We start from the raw sequence: 23,536 nt of genomic DNA, 5'->3' as shown, positions 1-23,536 counted from the left end.
AAAAAAAAATTGGTGAACGCGCTCTACCGACATTGAGTAACAATTTCATTTGCATATTTTTCATTTGCTTCAACCTCAGCCAGGGGTGCGAAAAGATATAGACACCAGTAGACATATATATGTCATATATACGTTTATATTTATAGCAGCGTAAATATGTACATATACGTATGCATGGAATATAAAATATCTATATGGCATTTCAGTAATTTTTTCCCTCCAAATATATGTGAGCGTCAGTTGTTATTGGCATTGCCATCATAAAATGCAAACAGCTACAAAAGCAATGAAAATTGGAAAATATCAAATTTCCAAAAAAACGCAAAAAGCGAGAGAAAAAAACTCAAATAGAAGCTCTTTGCTATTTCAGTGTGTGAAGTGGTCGATGGGTCTGACAGTTCGATCGACTATTCCTGACTCTGTTCCTGACACATTTCATTAGTCTTTCATACGCAGACAAGCACACGCACACTCACACATATGCGAGCACACACACACACACACAATTTTGTGGCATAAATTGACGCCTGGGTTTTTATCATAAGGCAATTTCATATTATGTATACGCATTTTGTGCGATGCCGGTTTAGTTTTTGTTGCCACGAGCATCATTTTTATGGCCTCGACTATATCATAAAGCGACCAAATCATTTGCACTTAGCTCGCTGCTCGCTCCTCGTAGAGCGAGTGCTCAACCATAAATTATGTTAACACCTCTCCACCTCGGAGAAACGTTTTGTATTCATATATGCTCATTGTAGCATGAAATCGCATTTTTGCCACAGCAGATTATTATTTTTATTTAAATTAAAATATTATTTATTTATGCAGAGCTGCTCGCACTACGAGTGAACAAATATAATTGTGTGTGACATTTATACTACAAGTGATAGACGACACTCAGATTACCAGTTTAATTTGTGGCCAGGGAAAAACACTGTTGATAAGCTCTTTGCTGTTTTGCCCCATCAAATCCCAAAAAATCCTTCTGAGCCTTAGCGCCTTTTGGCATAATAAGTTTTTGTGTTTTTTTGAAGAGCACGAAAAGGGAATATGCCGACAGCTGTTGATGGGCATACCACAACACACACACACTTGTATACTCCCAAGACACACAGACACGCAAGCCAACAAAAAATTTGAAGCATACTTTGCGGCGCGTGCCAAGCGATTCGACTAAATAAAGCCGGCAGTCAGGCTTAAGAGTTGCAAGAGAAATAAAAGGCGGTAAAGGCAAGGCAGAGAAACAGAAACAGAAAGAGAAAGAGAGTGAGTTATAAGTTGCACCTACCAAACCTGAGCAGCAAACAAATCACAAAAAGGCGGCTACTAATCCACATGCTTTCCGGTTTTCTGTTTTGATTTTGATTTACTTTACGTCGTTCGTTGGCTTGTTTGCTCTCCGTTCCGACTCGTTTTATTTGTTTTGTTTGCCTATCGGTTTATGCAATGATTTATTGAGCAATTTTGATTCAATTTCAAAGGCGGCTTTACATCTCAATTTCGATTTCGATTTCAATTCGAATTTCTTTTCTTCTCTTTTCTCTTTTGATTTGGCACAATTTCTGATGAAAATAAATTTTGCGATTTGTTGTGTTGACTAATTGCGAACGAAGCGAACTTTGTTGTGTTTTAGCATGTTTTGTTGAGACTTTTGAAGCCGGCACACTCCGAGCACACACACTCACGCACACACACACGCGCACACGGCAAACACTCCCGCACGGCACGCAACACTTCCGTTCCGTTCGAGGCAACTGCACGCTTGCAAGGATTCAACTTGACTGCGATGCTCGTTGTTTCTGTGATGCTGTCAAGCTCTTTGCACTCTGTACTCGCTCTCTTCTTTTTGGATAGCGTGCACTCTCTCTCTCTCTTAAGCCGGCGCCTATTCACCACAGCTCGACACTCTGAAACTCAACTCACAGCACTCTCACATTGATAGTACACTGAGTACCTCACTGTTCACTACTCGGTTGCCGCATTTCTCTGAACCGACTGAGCCGTGCGTATCCTACGAGCCTCGAAAAGCAACTGAACTGAGTGTCGAACACTTTCTGTTGTCGACTGTGGTGTTTCCGCTTTGGCGGTGCACTTGACGCTGCACACTCGACGCATGCGCCTAACATTTTGTTGTCTGTGGTTAGGCACGAGCAGGAAGCTCTATGAAGTAGAGGGAGCTGCGACAAGCAGACCAAACAGCTGTGCTCCGTGTGTTTACACTGGACTTTCGTCTCTCTATGTGTGTGTGTGTGTGTATGTGTGTGTGTGTGTTTTGTGGAGCAGGCCTTTCTTGCGCCATGGCTGAGCGCCTCGTTTAATGTTTCAATTATTTTGGCTAGATGACATTTATTTTCAGCATAATCGAATGAGTGCGTGACAAATGGTTCTTCCATTGCTGCAGAGAATCTTCTGATATTTTCCAAGTAAAATTAAGTAGCTAACGGATTTATGCAGAATAGAATATAAACAGTTGGAGTATTCTACAGTTCATTCTTATCAATTGAAATGTAGATCAAGTAATATAAATTCAGTTTGGAGCAAGTAAGAAGGCTCTATATGAGTATGCTCGACTATGAGATACCAAAGACCATACTATATTTGGTATAACATTGTACATTCGAAATATACTACAGAGATCGAAACATACAAGATTGTTAGACCGAACAACTAAACCCTATTGAAATATGCGTTATTTGCCTCACAAAAGTATTTATTAAATACCTTCCACCATTTATTAATCCGTTCGCAACCAATTTATCTGGAATATGAAATAATATAGTTATTATTATCTGTGTAAATTTTTAATAATAAAATGTAAATAAATGTATTTCTGTTCTTACATAAATTTCTCGTCTTTATACATATACTATTTTCACCCATAAATTTGAAATTCAGTCATAATATTAGAACTCCACTGCGTAAATAGTTTAATCAAATCATGCCCAACAATGTATGCACAACAAAAATGTACGTGGGCTGCTGCTGTGATGAGATGCGAGATGGAGAGTTGAGAGTTAAGAGAGCGAGAGCTGTGCGGACACATCTATGAACTCGTAATATAATATATTTGCATAATTTACTTGGCATTACCCAAACAATTTCACACTTAGGGCCATGTTGGATGGAGCACGGCACGGAGTGCGGCTAATGAGCGACTGGGGAAATTATGTCTACTGAGTGAGCAGGAAGAGCCTCACTAAATGGTTGTGCCAAGTGTTGCTGCTGCCAAAAAATGATAATTACTTAGCCTAAAAGCATGCAACATATAATTTGTTTTTGTTTTTCTTGTTTTCCTAACATGCTGTTGGCCAATTTGAGGCGCGTGAATGCGTAAAAAGCAAACTGAATCAGAGTCTACTCATTCTCCGTACTCCACTCAACTGCTGCTGAATCTGAATGAGCAAAAAAGGACGTCAACCAAAATAGGAAAACAAAAAAGGAAAGCCGCAACAACAACAACAACAGCAAGAGAACAGAAGCAGCAGCTGCGCTGGTTGCCGTTGACATACATTAGGTACGCCAAGGACAACAACGAAACATCAGCCGCAATAGGCAACAACAAGAACAACAACAACAACAATAAAACATAAGCCAAAACGTGTTTGTTTGCCAAATTTATTGCTGGACCCGCTCAAATGTCCCCACAGTGGCCAAAGGCACAACAGTCGCCAACAAACGGACATATGTGGTTGCATTCTATGTGTGTGTGTAAGTGTATGTGAGTTAGTATACGTGTATGTGTGAGTGCGTGTCGATGTTGTTGCTAATGACAACGACACCGCGTCGCGCATCAACGGGCGACACCAAAAAGTCATTGACTCATTGAGTTTTCCCTCAGTGTGTGTGTGTTGGGGTGTGTGTGTGTGTGGGTGGGTGCGATAACAAAACGCCGCCCCTCTCTAAAAAGCGCCACGCCTCCTCCTAAAGAGGCGAGAGGAGGATGCAGCCCACTTACCACACGGCAACACTCGTTGGCTCAAGCAGCGTTAGCTTGTTTGTTTGCTGGCTCGTTTGGTTGGTTCGCTGGTTGGTTGTCTGCTTGGTTCACTGCCTGCGTGTCTGCACGTAGACAACAACAACAACTACAACAACGACAACAACAACAATAGGCACTGCTGTTGCTGCCTTGACGTTATGGCTGTGATTATGTAGTTGCCGCTGCACTTACTCCATCATCATTAGACATTGTCAGGTGGCACTGCATTGGCTTTGCCACTCTCTTGCTTCACATTGCAACCATGCAACTAGGCAACTGTGCAACGTTCAACGTTCAACGTGCAACGTGCCAAAAAACCAAGAGCTACCCATCATCATCGAGCCAACAATCTAAAACAAAAACAAGCCCGCATCAAAAAAGGCGGCCATGGACATGGCAACACGGTCTATGACCAAATGACCAACAATGCCGAGTACTCATGACAGCCATTTGCACAGTGGGCCAAATTGCAATAAAACCAGCTTTGAAATCGATTTCTGTTTTCACTTTTACGCCACAAATACTTCTAGATTTAACTAAACACACGAATTGAGCACTGCAAGCAGCTAATTTAGTTTAGCTGTTATCATTGTGTTTGCATGTTCATCAGATTTAAATTCACCACACAATAGCTTATTCAATCGTAATGAGACAGTCGATAATCAGTCTGGCTTACCTCTCAACTTTTATGGTTTGGTAGAAAATTTCATCTAAAACTTCAAATTCACTTTAATTTTATGTTTTATATCAAGATATTCATAGTTTAATTCGTACAAGTTGTGATCACAATTTTATGGTGTCACTCTTGAATTTACTGAACAGATTTTATGTGTCGAGTGCACCTTTACTCTCAAGCCCAGAACGCGCTCCGTAAGTACCTATTAGAGGTGGAAACACGCTCTCGATAGCGGCGCGCACTCTCGATCGCTATCGATCGAATCGCTATCGTCGATAGTGGTCGATATTTTTTCAAATTTCTTTGTATACCCGCATCCTTCGTAGAGTCGGAGAGGGTCTTCAGCAAAGCAGGACAAATCATTTCAAATAGGCGTACAAAATTATTGGTTGAAACAAATATATAAATAGCAGCTAAGATAAACCTAAAAAATAGAAAATCCATACTATTTGAATTATTTTTTTATTATTTTTAGATAAAGATTTGAAAGCCAATTTCATACTCTCATACTTATGGATTATTTTAAAAACTAATTAAATTATTTTCTTTTACTGCATTATCGACAACTATCGATGATAGATTTTCCTTGCTATCGTCGATAGCTGATAGTTTATGGAAACTATGAATCACTATCGATGGCGCAGACTATCGATAGTTCTCCACCTCTAGTAACTATGTACAATAACGACTTAGATATCTATTTTCGATAAGCATACACAATGATGCTTACAAAAAATACTATTACTTTTTGTTCATTAAAAATAACAAAATTATTGTTGTCTATTAGTTCATAATGTTTCAGTTGTCGAATTTACTGAAAATGTACCCAATTAACCAATACCACACTCCAAAACTGTTGAATTTTTACAATTTAAAATAAATTATGCTACTCAATTAATTGTTAAGCTTATCGAAACCATGCGCAACATATAAAAATGAACTCATGTAAAAAAGCCTATACAAGAGATTGTTAATCGTAGTTACAATGCGTTGGTTGACAGTTTGTCTGCTTTACACTCTGCCAATCTTTGAAGTTGACTGTAATGAAACGGTAGTAGAATTTTAATGATGCAATTTCTTATCGCTTAACCTTTCATATCTTCTAGATCGTCAATGTGCGTGGCAAAGTGAAAACAATTATAGAATCAGTTGAGACCGATTGTGATCATGATTATGTGGAATACTTTGATATAGTGCCCAACAAGATCTTACTCTTCACTTTTCGTGTCGCCAAGGTAGCGCCTTCTTTTAACCTCACCATCACCACGCGCTCCGCAAAGACCAAGAGAGTTATGTACAAGATCACCGTGGATGGCTGTCCGTTTCTTAGCAATCCCATCATAAACAAAGTCTTGGGCTCTACCTATCGTAAGATACTGGTTAATACCACCTTCAAGTGTCCCATTCCACCAAAGGTTTACTTTATGAAAAATGTAGCTGCACTTTTTGCAATGCCCGCGTTTCATCCCGCTGGACAATTTCAGATGAATGCTCGCGTCAGAATGCCACAGACCAATGCACCTTTCGTGATGGATATTAACTGGAAATATAGTATAGAACATTTGAAATAAGTACTGACTAATGATGTGTAACAAAACTTAATTTGCTGTTTATAAATTACTCATTAATTTGCGTGCAACGTAGATAAAATGTTTAAGCACTTGTTGTTGACTTTTCATTGAGAATAGACTGCAAGAAGTTCGCAATGTGGGCACCTCAGGTTTGCCTGCTAAGCACTCTACTAGTCATTGCAATGGAGCTGGTGAGATCTTTTGAGATTATGTTTTAATGTAACTTATTTATAACCTTTGCTGTAGGTAATTGTGGGTGGCAAAATTAAGGTTATTTTGGAATCGGTGGAAACGGAGAGTGATCACGATTTTGTGGAATATTTTCGACCAGTTCCGCATACAACTTTACACACATTTCGAGTTGTTAAGCTGGCTCCATCATTTTCTTTAAGCATTGTGATGCGAGCCATGAAATCCCAAAGAATAATGTACAAGATCGCCGATTTGGATGGCTGTCAGTTCGTGAACAATCCATTGTTAAACAAGGCATTGGCACCCACATACCACACCTTGGTCGTGAACAACAGCTTCTTCAAGTGCCCCATTCAACCCAAGGTATACTTTTTGAAGAATGTATCCAAAGCATTCATAGTGCCCACAATTCATCCACTTGGACACTATCAGCTAACGGTGCAAGTCAGAATGTCACTGAGTCCTGCGCCCTTTGTCATGCAGGTTCAGTGGAAGTACAGAGTCTTAAAATGAGCGTTAAACATTTTCGGTTGAAAAAATTAAGAATGAGAATAACATATTTACTAGTTCGATCATAGCATCAATTTGTTTTAAATAAAATCATTTGATTTAGAAATGATCGAACTGACAATTCTAAATTATATAGTCTATCAACTTTCAGATTTAAGCTAATGATACATTATTATAAATGAATTGCTCGACAATGAAGCTCGTGCGAGGTAAATATGGATTGGCAATTCACAGTTCATAATGTACTCACTTGTAGTTTACATGTTTTATTCGCTACTCATTGTGAACACTGAGGCAAATGACACAGTAAGATCAAAAAAATTAATAACTACAATAATTCTAATTTAAATTTATTGCTCAATAGTATTATGTGCGTGGCAAGCTCAGAACGAGCATCGAGTCTGTGGAGACAAATTGTGATCAGGATTTTGTGGAATACTTTCGACAAGTGCCTGGCTCTCAGCTCTATACTTTCCGTGTGGTAAAAGAGGCTCCAACCTTCACGATTAGCATCACTATCAAAGCAACAAAGTCGCAACGCGTATTGTATCACTTGAAGAAATTGGAAGGCTGTCAGTTTCTCAACAATCCATTTGTTAGCAAGGCTTTCGCTCATACCTATCGTATGATTGTCGCCAACAAGACTTTCTTCAGATGTCCCATTCGTCCAAAAGTGTATTTTCTACAGAACTTAAGAACGGCCAGGGTTCTGCAGTACATGCATCCGCCTGGACACTATCAACAGAGCATGAAAGTTCACATGTCGATCAGCCCATCGCCTTTTGTCATGGAGGTTCTATGGAAATATAAAGTGGCTAATATCAAATAAAGTATGACAAAAATAACTTAATTACAATCAAATTAAAGTCGCAAATATATAATTAGCATAATAACTCGCAGCTAATGATGCATTACCATAAAAAGCATTCTATTTTAAGTCTGATTCACAGTTCATGATGATTTCCCTTTTCGTTTGCTTGTTGTATTCGCTGCTCTTCGCCAGTTTGGAATCAAACGATACAGTAAGATGACATGTGATCAATACTATTATAATTAAATTATAAATTTTGTTGGTATTTAGTTCTATGTGCGCGGCAAAGTCAAAACGACTTTAGAATCTGTTGAAACTGAAAGTGATCATGATTTTGTGGAATACTTTCGCCAAGTGCCTGGCTCAGAGTTGTACGCTTTCCGAGTGGTCAAACTAGCAAAAAGCTTTACGATGGACATCACCATTCGAGCATTAAAATCGCAGCGTATTATGTATCAGATAAACAAATTGGAAGGCTGTCAGTTTCTCAACAATCCACTTATGAGCAAAGCTTTCGGATATATTTACCAAATGATTCTCGCCAATAAGACACTCTTCAAGTGTCCCATTCTACCAAAAGTATATGTTCTGCAGAACTTGCGAAAGGCTAAAGTTCTGCCGAGTTTTCATCCTCCTGGACGCTATCAACTGCACATGAAACTTAAAATGTCGTCCAGTCCAGCTCCTTTTGTGATGGAGGTTCTCTGGAAATATAATGTTGTCATTATACGCTAATGAAGTCAATAAAGTTTAATAAAAACAAGTCAATTACAGACTCAATTATATTCAAAATGATAAGCCGTAACTAATGATATAATATCGAAACAACTTCAGCTCAATTATCAACTCGTGAGGTCAACATTATTGTTCACGTAGTTCACAGTTCGTATAATCGCTGTTCTGGTTGCTTATCATAAGTTCCGAGTTAAATGAGAAAGTAGAGTATTATAACTTTGTATTTAAATGAAACGTGTGTATTAGATAGAAGGAATCATCTGCGACACCATAAAGTATATACACATATTCTTGATCAACCTTATGATATACTGGATCTCAGAGACTATAAGAGATAGAGCTGTTTTTGCTACATACAATAATAACTATAGTATTTAAAATTCCTGAAAATATGGATGCGATCAGATAAAAATTGTAGAAGTTATTTGTTGCTTTAGCTTTCGCACTCTAATGTATATTTTGAATGTAGTACTATATCAATATTTCAAATATGTCCTTTGGCACATTTTCAGTATTTTTCTAGTATATAATTTGGTATATTTTATAATTAATGCCGCACTACTTTTCTTTTGTGTCGGGTTAGGTTGTCGGGTATCTCATACTCGAGCACACTCGACTGTATTATTCTTACTTGCTTATTAATACTTACTTATGTTAAAAACATCTTCGATATTCATTAATTGATACCCGAAAGGGAATGCTAAAACTCTTGTATGTATAGTATCCCCAATGACGTCTCTAACTCAATGTGAATTCTTAAATGTTATTTTACAGAGTTCCTCATAAAATAAAAGTGATTTAAAAGAACATAATGAGGTATTTAACATTATATTAATATAAAGCATAAATACTTAATAGCTAGAAATGTACACCACTGTGCACAGTGTCCAGTTGGCTTGTGCTTAATGTCCGTGGCACATCCGCCTTTGGGGCAGTGGACATCAAATGATGCTGGCAACCCAATTCTATAAATCTACATAACAACAATTATGATGCTGGTTAGTATTAAAAACAATAACGGCAGCAGCTGAGCTTAGACAACAACTATGATTGTGCTAGCATAGATATGTATGAATGCAAAGATATATATGTATATATACAGCTATATAGACTATGACTATGTCCGTCATATTTCTAACAATGCAGCTGGCAACTGGACAAAAAGTCCGACTTATCTGCGCTGTTCGTAGATGTTGTTATTGCTGCTGTTGCTGCTGTTGTTGCTGCTGTTGTTTGGCGTGGCATTTATGCGCCTGTTTGCTCAACGTTTTGTATGTAGGTCAACATTTGCACGCTGTGTGACTGACGTCAACATGGATGGGCCTGCACAGTCCGTTTCCGTTTCCCGTGTTGTTGCTGTTGCTGTTGTTGCACCTCTCCTACTACTGTTGTTGTTGTTGTCGGCTTGTCGTTCTGATTATTGCCGCTGTTATGACAAATGCCCAAGCTGCCGGGCTGCGCTATGTTTAAGCAAACACCAGCTGACCAGGCCTTCTATATACACTCGCACAATCTTATGTACACATGCATATGTCTCTCTCTCTCTCTTGGTGTTGGTGTCCTGCGGGAGGGGAGGGACGAATGTGTGTGTGTCGCTATTGATTTTCATTTTTGCGCGTATTACACGCGCTTTGTTGCATTTTATTTGCGCTGTCATTGACAGCAGTTGCCATACATTTTTTGTGCACTTTTTTTGTAGCTTACTTTTTGGGCGTTGTCCGTTCTGCATTTAATTGGTATACATGCTTTTTCGCGCGTCATCGCAATGACCATGCCTACATGTCTCTCTCTCTCTTTGTATGTGTGTGTGTATTGCTCTTTAAATTGCAATGCCCAACCCTTGCAATGCCACACTTGATGCGGCTGCTGTGCACTTGAAAAATGCAATCGTCAACGCATTTTCACATTTATACAACTTTTTTTTTTGCGCCTAGGCGAAACTCCTTTGACAAACATTTCATAATTGCAGCCTTGAGGCCTGCCTGCACCTTTCTCTGCTTCTATGTTTCTATGTTCTATACACATTTTGAATACACATTTATTTTTATATTTTGCTGTTGATTGTTTATTGATTTTTGCATGCCACATGCTTTTAGCGGACATTTTTTTAATGACTTTTTGCCAGGTTGTTACTTCATTAAGAGCGAATGCTATCGAAAAAATGTTGCATATTTTTTTTACGAATTCCCCTCAAGTGGAACGCCACTTGAGTTGCAGCCACAACCACAGCCCGAGATGAGTTGTTGAAGTCGTAGTCGGAGTCGGAGTTGGAGTCGGAGTTGTCGTTGAGCTAAAGAGATTTCAATAAACTGATAGGCAGGAGCTTCTTTTGTGGATGCGGATGTGTGTTGCTTGGGCATAAAAGAAATCACATACATCATTACAATATTTATTTGTGCACACTCTTAACCTCCCCCAACAAGTGCCGAAGGGGGCAGGGGAGATGCCAGCGACAACGACAACGACAAAGACGAAGACAAAGACAAAAACAAAGGCAAAGTACAAAAGACAAAAGCAGAAACAGCAGCTTGAGCTGGGAAGCAGGAGCAGGAAAAACAACGAGTTGAGTTCTGAATTGTGAGAGTTGTAAGTCTTCTGTTCTGGGCAGGAAGCGCATTTGCATGTAACACGTGAGCTCACAAAGGACAAGCGACATTGTTTTGGAAGGGCGGGAGGAGCCCCTGGGTCGTCGCTCGTGTATGAGTGTGTGTGTGTGTGTATACGCCTGGCACACAAATTAAAGTGAGAGTGTAAGTGCATCGTGGGGTGGGGGTTCGCTGTTTGAGACAACACACCAACAGCAACAGCAACACGAGTGCCAGGCAACCCCAACCTGTGAGTCCTTAGCTGCCCTGGCACACACACATGACAGCATACAAATAGCCTGATGGCACTGCAGCACAGGGGATATCATAGCTCACATAGCTAGGGGGGTTGGGGATGGGATGTGTGTTGATTCCAGAGCACGCCTCAGTGCACAAAATACAAAAACAAATTATGCGAAATGCATTTCGAGTTGTTGCACATTAAATGATTAAAAACTTTGCCCCCAAAATGCAGCAAACGTTACTCAATAGTTCAATCCATAAATGTCAGAAAGTAACATTTTCGGGGTACACAACTGGCTGACTAGCAGTTACCCTGGCTATGATTAAACTGTCATAAAGCCAAGCAACTGCTTCCCCCGGCACCTAAATAATCACAGTGCAGTCGACAGTACAAGACATGCTCGTAGTTTAGGTGATACGAGTATTCTTTCTGCTCTTTCTCCTCTTTTTTTTCTGGGGCACATTTTATGGGCGGGTATAAAAAACAGATTGCAGTGCAATCGTTTTATATTTATCAAATGGCAATGGAAATGGCAATGGCAAACAATTTGCCAAGTAGTTGTTGAGCATATAAACTTAAGAGCTGCCGAGAATGCCCGAAAAGTTGTTGAAACAAAGTTTCCTATTTCTGGCTTTGTTCGATTTGAGTTTCAGCGGAGCTAAAAGCGGAAATTGTGACGAAAATGCCAACATAAATACAACTACATATGCTCTTATGTGTACGAGTATATGTATTTGTACAGTATAGACAAATAACCGTTACTTAGTTTCCGCTCTAGCCAAGAGCAATCCTTTTGGCCAACATTCGAGTATATAGAACAGCAAAAAAAATTGAGTAAGCAAAAGAAAAAGTTGTTCCGGCCAAGTTTATTTGATGTCAAGTTGCTGAGAACTTTGCCAAGCGAACTGCTTTATATGATCTTATAAATTGCATTTAAAATGTCGAAACTTATCGATAAACAGCGCAATAATCCACTACATCTAATCGATAATAGCTATGGTAATTTGTTATCTGAACAGACATTCGACTATTGTAAACATGTTTAATTTCATTTTATGTGACACACTTTAGCAGCTGCTCCACCCTTTGTATAAACAGAGTAAGCTTCAAATTAAAGAAAATAAATACAAATAAATAAACATTTCTCTACTGTTCCATAAATTGTGTAAATGCTTTTGGCAAACAAGCAGATGTTAAATATCTTTTGTTCAAATTAATTATCAAAATGCTCATATGCTCTTCAATCAATGCTTATATTTTGAACTTATCGATAAGCAGTTGTATATTGCAACTAATCGATTAATTTTGCTGCTCAAACTACTTGAATTGAAAACATATTTCATGCAATTTATTATTCTTACTTTGACACATTCATCAATCAATCAAAAATACTTCACAAAATTGATGTCAAACAGATGATATTAAAAATCATCTCTGAGATTTCAAATGTTGTTACACGAAATCTGTTGTTGTCCATCTTTTCCGGGGGCCACCACAAAAGCCGCTTAACACGCAGTTTCCATTCACACACCACACAGAGTTCATAATAAACGAATATGCGAGTCGAGTACGAGGACGAGTATAATAAACAAAGTGAATGGAGTGCTGCTTTTTGGTCCTATCACGTTGCTGGCAGGCTCTGCGAATATAATAATCACGCATTAAGTACCATTTTCAATTACTGAGCTGCAACCAGAGACTCTTCGCCATTCTCTGCCCTGCTCCGGTCTGTGGCGGCTGCCACTCAAAACGTCGCCCATCGCCAGCCACATAAAAAAACTAATCAACTTATTTATGAACATTTTGCGGCGAACAAAAGGAACGTGCAGAATTGCGTATTCTGACAGAGCTCAGAGTAAATAAGTCCGCAACGGAAAAAATGTGGTTTGTTCCTCAAAAACTCCAAGATACCGACAAAGAGATATATGTTTGGGGGGCAGAGAGAGCTGCATTACAAGTGAAAAGTGCTTGGCAGATGTGAGAATTGAAAGTGGCAAAATGTCGTAACGCAGTTTATAATTTTTTCTGTTAACTGAAATTACATTTTTGGTTTTTTTTTGTTGGTCACACAAGGGAGACGCTAAAGTGAACTGTCATATTTTACGCTGAGCCACCCACAGACGCATGCCAGCAGCCATAAAGTATCACGAAATGGCTCGAAATTGGAGCCAGAGCGAGTGCTAAGCGACACTCTCTTTCATTCCTCTCCCCGTTCACATATGCGACAAAGTTTTAGTTCCCCATTTTCCATTGTTTCGCTGGCCAACCTCTTGACCACAAATTTACGCCACTTACATTACGTATCGAGTGGACGTTGGACATTATACCATGTGCCATGTGGCGTCCATAAATGCTCGAATGCTGTTCAGTTTATCAGCTGCGGTGCGCGTGTGAGGCATATCAAAATGGCATTGGGCATTGGCCAGCGACGACGTTTTTATGGCTCGACCGAAAGCCTTTTATGCTTGGCTCGAGGCAAATTCGATGATTTTATTAAGGCGACTCGCAGTAACTCGACATATCGATAGAAGGCCCTTTTACCCCCACCCCGATGAGGTGCAAACATGGGAGGAGGATAAATGGGTCTTTGGGGCGTTCATTTGCTACGTTAATTAGTCATAATTACCCGCACAGCTTTTGGGCTTTGTCAGCAGCCTTTTGTGCGCCGTCACGCCTCTGATTTATGGCCAGCAACGAGCTTAAAGCCCCCCAACAGCAGCAGCAGCAGCAGCTTTAAGTTAAACAAAATGGCGGATGCCATTCACTCACTCACTCACTCACAAACAGAAACACACACGCACACAGCGACACACTGACAGCTCTCATGCGTGTGCTAAATGATTCGGAATTGATTAGAAGTAGCCCGTAAGAAAACAGCGAGATGAAAAGAGAGAGGGAGTGAGGGAAAAAGTTTTGGGAGTGCGAGTGAAAGAGTGACGGCAAATACTGTGGGCTGCAAACAAATAAAAATAAATAAAATATCAAAGCAAGTTCACATGAAATTTTTATGCCAAGACGACGGCAAACTTTATTGAAACTTCTTGGCAAAACCACAGAGCGGGGCGACAGCGCCTTATGGAAAAAGGCTTCAGCTGGCGTTGATTATGGTCCCTGCGTTAGTGTTTGCAGGAACCGCCTGCTGGTTCAAGATAATAAGCTTCAGCAACCACACCATCAACTACAGCAACAACAAGAGATAAACAACAACCGACGCGTCGAGTGTTGGCGTTGAAATGCTGGCATCTTGGCGGTTTTCATGTCTCCTCTTTATTCGCTTCCTCATCTTCATCCTCATCCTCAATCGCATCGTCTGCTTCTCATCCTCAGCTAGCTGCCAAATAAACTTCCAAACTGTTGGCGCATCGTCGCCTCATTTCAATTTGTGCTCGGCTCCTGACAGCCAGTTACAGATACAGATACAGATACGGATACTCAAGATATATAGTATACGCGAGGAATAGTTAGCGAAAGCGACATTTTCACAAATACTCGAATGTTACAAATAGACTTGGGGTTTTATTATAAATTAGTATTAGCAGCAGTTGCGATAGGCATAGAAGTGTTACGGCAAGGCGAGGGCTGCTCAAAGGATTAGGAAACATAAAATAGAAAAGTAATTAACAGAAACTGCAAATTAAATTATCAGCTCAATACATGTGGGATTGGTTTTATGATTATGTTTATTTATTATTTCATAAGTTTAATCCTTAATTATTATTGTATTTAGTTTATTTATTAATTTAATTATTTAAAAATATACGTCGCGGTTGTCGTTAGCACGTCTTGCTTTTCTCGTCGTCGTCATCTTCCAAGTCTCTTGTATCGACTTCCTTCTCAATCGATACTCCTTCTCAATCGATACTCCTATCTTCATATCATCGATACTCCTTTCTTCATATCATCGATAGGGGATAGATTGGCGTTGCCAGACCCATTCCCACATACATAATTCTTAATGAGTACTTCAATGAAGCTCTGGCTCGGGTTATAGAATTGCATTAAATTTAAAGATACAATATTGCAATGAAATATTCAAGTATATAGTGCATCTTGATGAATCTGTGTATTGATTGTAAAAAATAGAATTTTATTTGCTTTAAAGATATATACATAGATCTTCCAATTTTAAAATTTTAGTAATAGAAACTTAGAATATAATTCCAGTATTCAGAAAGGGCTGAAAAATGACTGAAATTAATTACAGTTCTAAAGAATATTGAGAAACAAATAGTAAACACAAAATATTATATAATACCGTTATATCAATAAGAAACAAATAATACAATATTACTATGGTAAATGTTAGTTGATTAATCTAGTTCTTTGCCAATAAATTTGTAAAATAAATAATAGAAACAACAAACACACAATATTATTATTGATAGTGATGTTTATGATTTAATTTATGAACAATATGAAATTATTTCATTGAATGTAAATTGTATTTTAAATAAATGTAACCGTTCTGTAGGAATCTTGATTCATATGGTTACTCGTCGTATACTTAATTCTGCGCTTAACAAGATGTCGAGCGTCTCTCGCAATTAGAACTCATTTTGGTGCCCTCAATCTTTTTGTTTACCACACGCACACATCACTTGTCGCGCTATTGTTGAACCCTCACCCTCATTTTCACCCTCACCCTCACCCTCGCAGCTCTATTAATTTTATTGCTACCATTTTCTGGCGGATTGCTTGGCCATTTTGTTAACATGATGTTTTCATTGATATTGTTGTGGATGTTCTTCTTGTTATTGTTGTTTCTGTCGCTGTTGCTGTTGCTGTCGCTGATGCGTTTGTTTGCTGTTATTGCTGATGAAAATATATTCAATTTATTATATTCTGTATAGAGACACTTGTTTTGTGTTGACATAATGATACGCATGAAACTGCGAAACTGCGGAACATTCCCCCGAATGTTGTTCGCGTGGCGTGTTAAAAGACGGCGCCCAAGGAGCACCACATACATACATATGTGAGTGTATGTGTTTGTGTTTGTGTTTGACTGTGGTGGAGCTGCGAATATGATGTCTGTGTGTGTAATGAATCTATTATTAAATTGTGTTGCTTATGACAACAACAACGACCGCAACAACAACGATAACACTGACAGAGTAAACAAACAACAACAAGAACAACAATGGGGCCCCAGCATCGCAACATCAACATCAACAGCAACAGCAACGTCAACTTCAACTTCATCGCCTGGCGTCGCTGCTGCCTTCAAGTATCAATCAAAAGCAGACTTTGCTGCTTGGTGCTTGCTGCTTGCTGCTTGCTGTTTGATGCTTTTGCACTCTGCGCTCTGTTCGCCTCACTCCGAAATTTATGAAGGTTCTTAATGCCAAAGGCCATGAATGTTGTCGCCTGGGTCACAAAATATCAACAGCAAACTCTTAGCGTAAATATTTTTCCTTATTTTTTGCTCGTTTTTATTGATGTTGATGTTGGTTTTGCTTTTTGCTTGTTGTGTGCGTTTGTGTGTGTGTTGGAAAAATCTTTTGCTCTTTCTGCTTAATTTCGCCAATTCTCATATGACCAAACATTTCAGAGTATTAACGCATTTAGCTGACTAAACGAAAACCCGGCGAAATTCTGTGGAAAGCGGATTACAAACTGTCATTTCAGTTTCGTGTTGGCAGCTCAACTTTAAGTCCAACCCAACACTGTACAGAGCAGAGCCTCAGATAATCACTGTCGCCTTGTGCAGAGCTCTCATTAGCAAAACGTTCAAAACTCTTTGGCCAACTTTTGACTTCATTATGTCCCGTTTCCTTGGTCCACCACCCGCGTCGCGTTGTCGCCGCAAAAATTGTGCAACGTTTCCGTTACTGCTTTTGGCGCACATCCGTTTGCTCTCTCCACTCTTACTTGCTCTTGCTCTCTCTTTGTGTGGTTATTCGCCATTTCATTTTATTCTGCACATTTTATTATGACTGCCGCTTGCGAGGCAGCTCATACATTTTTTATTATTATGTCTGCTTATCAGCATGTGGCAAATATACTCCAGGACCACCGCCTGTGCCAGCCAGCATCCCTACACAGCTACGCTATCCATTCCTGTTCTCTGACTTTGACTCTGGCTAGCTGGCTGCTGGCTGCTGTCGAGGAACCAAGCCAAGCCAAGCCAAAGCAAGCCAAGCGTTGAAATGCGCGTTTAGAGCCGCTCGTTTGGGCGCGTCGCTTCACAGTTCGCTGATTGTTTGAATGATGACGACGTCAGCAGCGTGCAAAGCCCATAAAGCTGCGCTTTGATGCTAACTGGCATTCGAATTGTCACGCCCAGTTAAACAGCTGCTAAATCACAACTTCAATATGCGCATTTCGCACATATATCATCCATTTTGTATACCATAAAAATGCACACAAATAAATCACATATTTGCCAGGAATGTCTTTAAAATTGCAGCAGTCACAATTTGCACAGCCGCCCGCAGATTTTCAACAAATTGTTCAATAATTTCTGCAACTTTTGCAGCTTTTAATTTCCGGTCTGCCTAAAAGTATGCAACAAACAATTGCAGCGCGAAAGCCAACGGCCAGCGGCCATTGACTGCTGACTGCAGCGGCAGCGACGACCGCGGCCGCCATTGTCATTTGCTGGGGCAATGTCAGAAACGCAGGCCGCAAACAAACTGCCGGTGCCAGCAGCGAAATCAGCAAGGACGATGGCGGACGACGGACGATGGACGACAGACGACAGACGACGGCAGCAAGCAAAAACCGCAAAAAACACTCACAAACACAGAACGAACGTTCGTTCTTTCGTTCGTTCGGCTGGTGAGTGTGAGCGGCCAAACAGCAAATAACAAAAAGCACACGGCAAAACACTCAACCGGCAGCCACAACAACAACTGGCAACAACATCGAGCTGAGCTGGAGAAGAAGAAGAGAAAGCAGCAGCCGTCAGCCAGCAGCCAGTAGCGGGCAAAGTAATTTTAATTAAAACTTATGGCAACGTCTGCGAGTGAGTAAAACACGGCGAAACGAGTTGATAAAAGCGCGCACACAGTCAAACACTCGCACACACACACATACATACTCGCACACAAATACAAATACAAATAGCGTAAGCTCACAAATACACATGCAAACATTCGCTCTCATATGCGAATGGGCAACTCAAGGCCCGCTGCCTTAAACGAGGTAATTAAAAAAAAGCGTAAGCACCTCCATACCTAGCCAACTACACCGGCTCTCTACATAGCCAGCTACCCCCTCTGTTCGCCTCTCTTTGCTCACCCCTCTTCATGTCTTCGCTGCTCTTGTGCTGTCTTTCTGTGTAATTTCCATTTTATTTTATGCGCGAGTTTTTTGTTTGCTGCACTCTTTTTTCGCTATTTACCTTTGTTGTTTTGTTATTTTGTTTTATTCTTTTTGCTTTTTTTTGTTCCCGCTGTTGTTGTTGTTGTTGTTGCTGTGCTTTTTGTTTGTTTGCCTTTAAGCCGGCGCCGTAATCTGATATTACGTATACGACGTGAGCGCCAGATATTTAATAGAAATTCAACGTTTTTAAGCTTGGCAGCCAATAAAAACGGAAATTTATTTTTAGTTTGCTTTTTTCTCACTCGTTTTATTTGCGTTTTTTAATTCTCTTAGCAGATAGTTAAACTGTCAGGTGCTTCGCAGCAGCAACATCAGCAGCAGCTGGTAAGGATCACCCATTTTCCATTTATCAGCTTTGTTTTGCATGCACATAAAAGTAGCTTGCAGCAAAGTCGTAAAATAATGCAACACATAGATGAATTTATGCAGTTGATTAAAATTCAGTTGCCAACAGCTGACTGAACATTTAATTAATTTCTGTTTATTATGATTAAAAGGAGCGGACCATAAGCAAACGAGATTTGTTTGAAAGTATAAATTGTCACCATAATATTGTATTAATAATGTAATCGATTAATTAGCTGCACTTACTTTGTGAGCTGACCAAGTTGCTGCAATGAACTTCACATCACTTTTTGCACTAATTAGAATCTCATGTTGAAGTTGAGCATTGCCATGTCAACCGCACTGCACTGCAGCTTACTGCACTCGGCCTATTTTGTGTGCGCTTTTGTTTTGTTTATATGCGTTTTGCACATTATATACTTACTTTGGTTCGTTTGGTTTGGTGTGGCCCCTTCTCTAGTTGCGCACGAGTGCGCTGGCAAAATGAAGCCAAAAGCAGCAGTTCAGTTCAGTTCAGGCCGGTTGCTTGATTAACCATTCATTGCAGTTTTATAGTGCCTCAATGACTGAAACTGGAGCTTGCCTTTTGCCTTCCCATTTCCCATTTCGCCGCCCCTCCCCCCCACACTTTATGCGCCTCAGTGCACGGCTTTGTGTATTACGAACCGCTGGCTCTCCAGCTCCATCTCCATCTCCATCTACATCTGTGATTCGCATCCGACTTCAACTGCAACTCAAACTCGGACTCAGAGTAAGCGTCAGAGTCGGAGTCGGAGTCGCAGTCGCTGTTGGACTCTTGTGTTGAAGCTATGCAATTTACGCTCAAGTAGCAAAAGCAGCAGCATGGAGGAGCAAAACTAAAGCTATAAGCAGCAGTAAGCTGTATTCTCTGCTCTTTGCATTTCCCAGCTGCCATGCCAAGTGGCAATTCGTGCAGAAATTATGTTTAACTTTAGTTTCAAAGCGAAGAGCAGCAACAGCAACAACAACAGCAACAGCAATACAAAAATAAACGAATGCCAACAACAATTGTTGAGCAACACAACTCAGCGTCAGCTTCAGCGTCAGAGAAGGAAAAGGCCTGATAACAATTTAATTAACATTTAATTTGGCCAAACTTGCACCATGCATATGGCTTAAAGGCTGAAGGCCTTTAGCCAGCACAAGCATAAGCCTGTCCTTAACTGCAGCCAAAGTTGCTCCTGCAGAAAGCCAAAGCTTTTTACCAGTGACAATCACAACTTGCTAGCTTCTGCTCTTCTGCTAGGCTCTCTATGTGCGTTATACCATTTGTGCAGTTGGCCAAAAAACTAACATTGCTTATGTATGCAGCTCAGCAGCAACCGGCAACGAGCAACGAGCAACCAGCTACCAGCAACCGGCAGGAGTTGCTCTGAAATCCGTGCCAAGCTACTGAACGCTGAACCGGCTGTTGCCTCAGTGAATCCTTGCACGTAGCGGAAGCAATGATCTGGCAAATTTTAGTTTTACTTGTAGGACCTGCAAAAAGTTTTCGCTGTCTCTAACACTAAATAGCGTTAGCAGCAACGCCAGCAGGAGAGAGAGCAGGAGTCACTCTTGATGAGATTGTCTGGATAGGATGAGGAGTGTCGAGAGGAGAGAAGCAACTACCCGGGGGAGTTGGCAGTGTTGTTGACGTGCTTAGGTGTTAGCTTATGATTGCGCTTGCGGCAGCGTCACCAGCTGCTCTTTTCCACCCGCTGCACCCCGCTTCACCCGCTCCACCAGCATCTTCTGCACTTCCTTTTGCCGCAGGATGCAGCGACAAAAACTGCAAGTAAGTTGCTTAAATTGCAGCAAATTTGAGATGCTACACTGCGCACTCTTACACCTTCAGGGCAGTTTCATTCTACACGCATATCTGCTGCATTTTGTTGCATACTTCTCTCTCAACTCGCTCGCTTTTGATCTGATTAAAATTACTAAGTACGTCCTCGACTTGTTTGTGCAGGTTTTCGCAGGTCACATTTAACTACAGTTCAGCACGTTTTCTTATTAACATTATTCTTATCACACGTTGCCAAAGCGCAACACTGTTGCTCTTTTCGATATATTTAAGGTAAAACTAAACGACACTTTACGGTAGTATTAAAATGCAAGTGTTAAAATGCAAAACTTGTTGAAACGTAAACTTTATCTAAAGCTAACATATTTTTGAATTTTAAAGTAACCAAACTTAGTTTATCAAGTATTAATTTGTATTTTTTTGATTTCAAATTCAATGAAGTTGCTGATATTGACAAGTCAAAATGAACATCAAATAAATTGTAAAATATATATTTTCATTATGATTTATTTCAAATAAAAGTAAAACAATTTGAAATTGTGTTGATAGAGACAAATCTGTTATAATTTTCCTTCTTCTAAATTACCAAAGCATGAACAAATTCTTCTCCTTTTAATACCCAAAAACTTTGCTAGTCTCTAACTTATACATGTGATATTCAAGTGACAGATTTTTTTATTAAAAGCATAGCGTAAATTTCAATGTAAAATAAATTAAATTTTACATGTAGTCGGAAACAACTTTTATGTTAAGCTTGTTGCATCAGAGCTCAGAGCAATTTATTTGGCGTGCAATTTTTTGCAGTGCACTCAAATCCAAAAGCACAAACAGACAGAGAGACAGATAGATAAGGAGACTGAGAGACAGATAGTCATAACCTCAGTGATGCCTCCCGCAACACGCCTCATGACCGCAACTTATAGTTACTTTCCCTCTGTAGCTGTGCGTGTGTGTGTGTGTGTGTGTGTGTGTGTGTGTCTGTAATTTTGCAAGATTTTATATTCATAGCATAATCCTTGAGTATGAAATAGAAAAGTTTTCGTGTACCTACTGAGCGACAGAGTAAGCGAGTAAAGTAGAGAGAGAAAGCGATGGCAAGCTTTGGCATTGCACGCAGGATGCAATTTTCAATTTGTTGGTAATTTTATTTTATATTCCACAATCTAAGTCAAGTCAAGTTTACCGAAAAACGTTTTACCGTGCAAATGATTTTCACTTTGGCCTGGCCTCAGCTTGCCACGACTTGCCTCGTCGACTTGCCACGACCAGCAACTTCATGTTGCTGCCTGAACAAGTTGTAACTGTAACTCAGGCAAAGGGGTTAGTTAGATGGGCTGCCCCCATCGTCATCATCTTGAGGGAGGGTGGGGAAGAGTGAAGAGACTTCCCTCAAGGCAAAGGACAAAGTTTTCATCTTCGTTTCTGCGGCATTCGCCTCATTGTCATTTCCCAGTCACTCAGACAACCAGGTGAAGTTGAGGCACAAATGGCGAATGCGAATGTGAATGCGAATACGAATGCGATGCTGAATGCTGAGCAGCTGAATTCATTCATAAAGCAACCAGAAGAAGGTGTGCAGTTGGCAACTGGTCGGGCAAATGAGTTTTTTGTGTAGGAGCAAGTTTTAGAAACAGACCAACGGATGAGAGAAGGGAGAAGGCAAGGTGTGGAGGGCAAATAACAACACAATTACCCCGGCGACGTAGCAACGAGTTTTTGTTAAATGTTAAAAATTTTTCAACTGCAAGAAAAAAAGCCACAGAACGTGTGTCTTCTGTGCATGCCAATTATACACACACACACACTTCACACACACACACACACACAGAATATTTGTCGCAATTTACGTGCTGCCTTTTTGACTTGCCCCTAAAGCCATTTGCCGGAGCACCCGCATCTCTCTCTCTTTCAGTCGACGCTGGTTTATTTAATCAGTTGTAAGATTTGAGTTTCATGCGGAAATATTTAATTTGGATTTTAAATGCGTGCCACGGCGTAATGTGAAACCAGGCAAGCGACCCTCGACGCACCAACTCAATCTTCGCTACCAGCAGCAGGCAGCAGAGGCAGCAAGAAAAACGAGACAAATGCGGCATGAGGCACGAAGCAGGAGGCGCATGGCACACGGAACAGTGTGGCGGAAATGCCAGGAGAAAGTTTTTATGGTTTGTGTGCCTTGTGGCAGCAACAGCAGCATCTTGTAGCGACATCGACTTCAGGTGTGACTGACAAAGTTTTCAGTGCTAGTGTCGCAATCCTAAAAGGCTCGGATTCCAGCACGTTGTTGTTGGTTTCCGCATTGTTAGTTATGCTGTCACTAATTGATTATAAACAGCGTACGCTGATTGCACAGCTTAGGCTGCACTTGGCTTGCATTACAAAATAATTGAAATGAGAAATAGAAATACATTTTATAATTGAAAGAATATTTTGAGCTACAGTCTCTAAGCTAATACTTATCTAAGGCTAATTACTTAACCTACTTGCCATTCACGCAATGTTTCTTTGCTTAGTTTCAGTCAGTGCTGTCACTCTTGGCTTAACTTCAATGTTGCTTATAATGATCCATTCATCAAATTATTTTCATTTTAATGCAACAGCACCAGAAGCAGCAGCAGCAGCAGAAAGTGCTTCAAATGCTTAGCAGACCATGCGAGGCGGCGTCAACACACAACGTGTCCTTTGTGCAACGCCGCACACATGTCACAAACATGTCTGTCTGTGTGTGTCGTTTAACCAAGTTAACCCATTTACA

General features: G+C 40.2%; 2 protein-coding genes across 14 annotated transcripts in view; one reads left to right on the top strand and one right to left on the bottom strand.

The window, feature by feature from the left end:
• Positions 1 to 2,020, bottom strand: part of LOC133840829 (cell adhesion molecule Dscam2) — a 30,640-nt gene extending 28,620 nt beyond the window's left edge. For all 12 annotated transcript variants that reach the window (XM_062272927.1, XM_062272928.1, XM_062272933.1 and 9 more), the window contains exon 1: positions 1,292 to 2,020. In XM_062272927.1, coding sequence (XP_062128911.1) covers positions 1,292 to 1,340 — 49 coding nt within the window. In that variant the 5' untranslated portion in view covers positions 1,341 to 2,020. The remainder of the gene's footprint in view (positions 1 to 1,291) is intronic.
• A 3,317-nt stretch (positions 2,021 to 5,337) lies between these two features.
• Positions 5,338 to 6,951, top strand: LOC133842848 (uncharacterized). Of its 2 annotated transcripts, XM_062276122.1 has the most exons (3): positions 5,338 to 5,706; positions 5,762 to 6,417; positions 6,473 to 6,951. In XM_062276122.1, the coding sequence occupies exons 2-3, from the start codon at positions 6,361 to 6,363 to the stop codon at positions 6,929 to 6,931; spliced, it is 516 nt and encodes a 171-aa protein (XP_062132106.1). In that variant the 5' UTR covers positions 5,338 to 5,706; positions 5,762 to 6,360; the 3' UTR covers positions 6,932 to 6,951. The 2 variants fall into 2 exon arrangements, with proteins under 2 accessions (XP_062132106.1, XP_062132105.1); XM_062276121.1 differs by lacking the exon at positions 6,473 to 6,951 and having other exon boundaries at positions 5,346 to 5,706; positions 5,762 to 6,344.
• Positions 6,952 to 23,536: the final 16,585 nt, after the last annotated feature.

The sequence above is a fragment of the Drosophila sulfurigaster genome, chromosome 3 (assembly GCF_023558435.1).
Source record: "Drosophila sulfurigaster albostrigata strain 15112-1811.04 chromosome 3, ASM2355843v2, whole genome shotgun sequence".
In the NCBI taxonomy this organism is placed as follows: domain Eukaryota; kingdom Metazoa; phylum Arthropoda; class Insecta; order Diptera; family Drosophilidae; genus Drosophila; species Drosophila sulfurigaster.
Note: the sequence above shows the minus strand (reverse complement) of the source record. Positions and strands in the feature narration are given on the sequence as shown.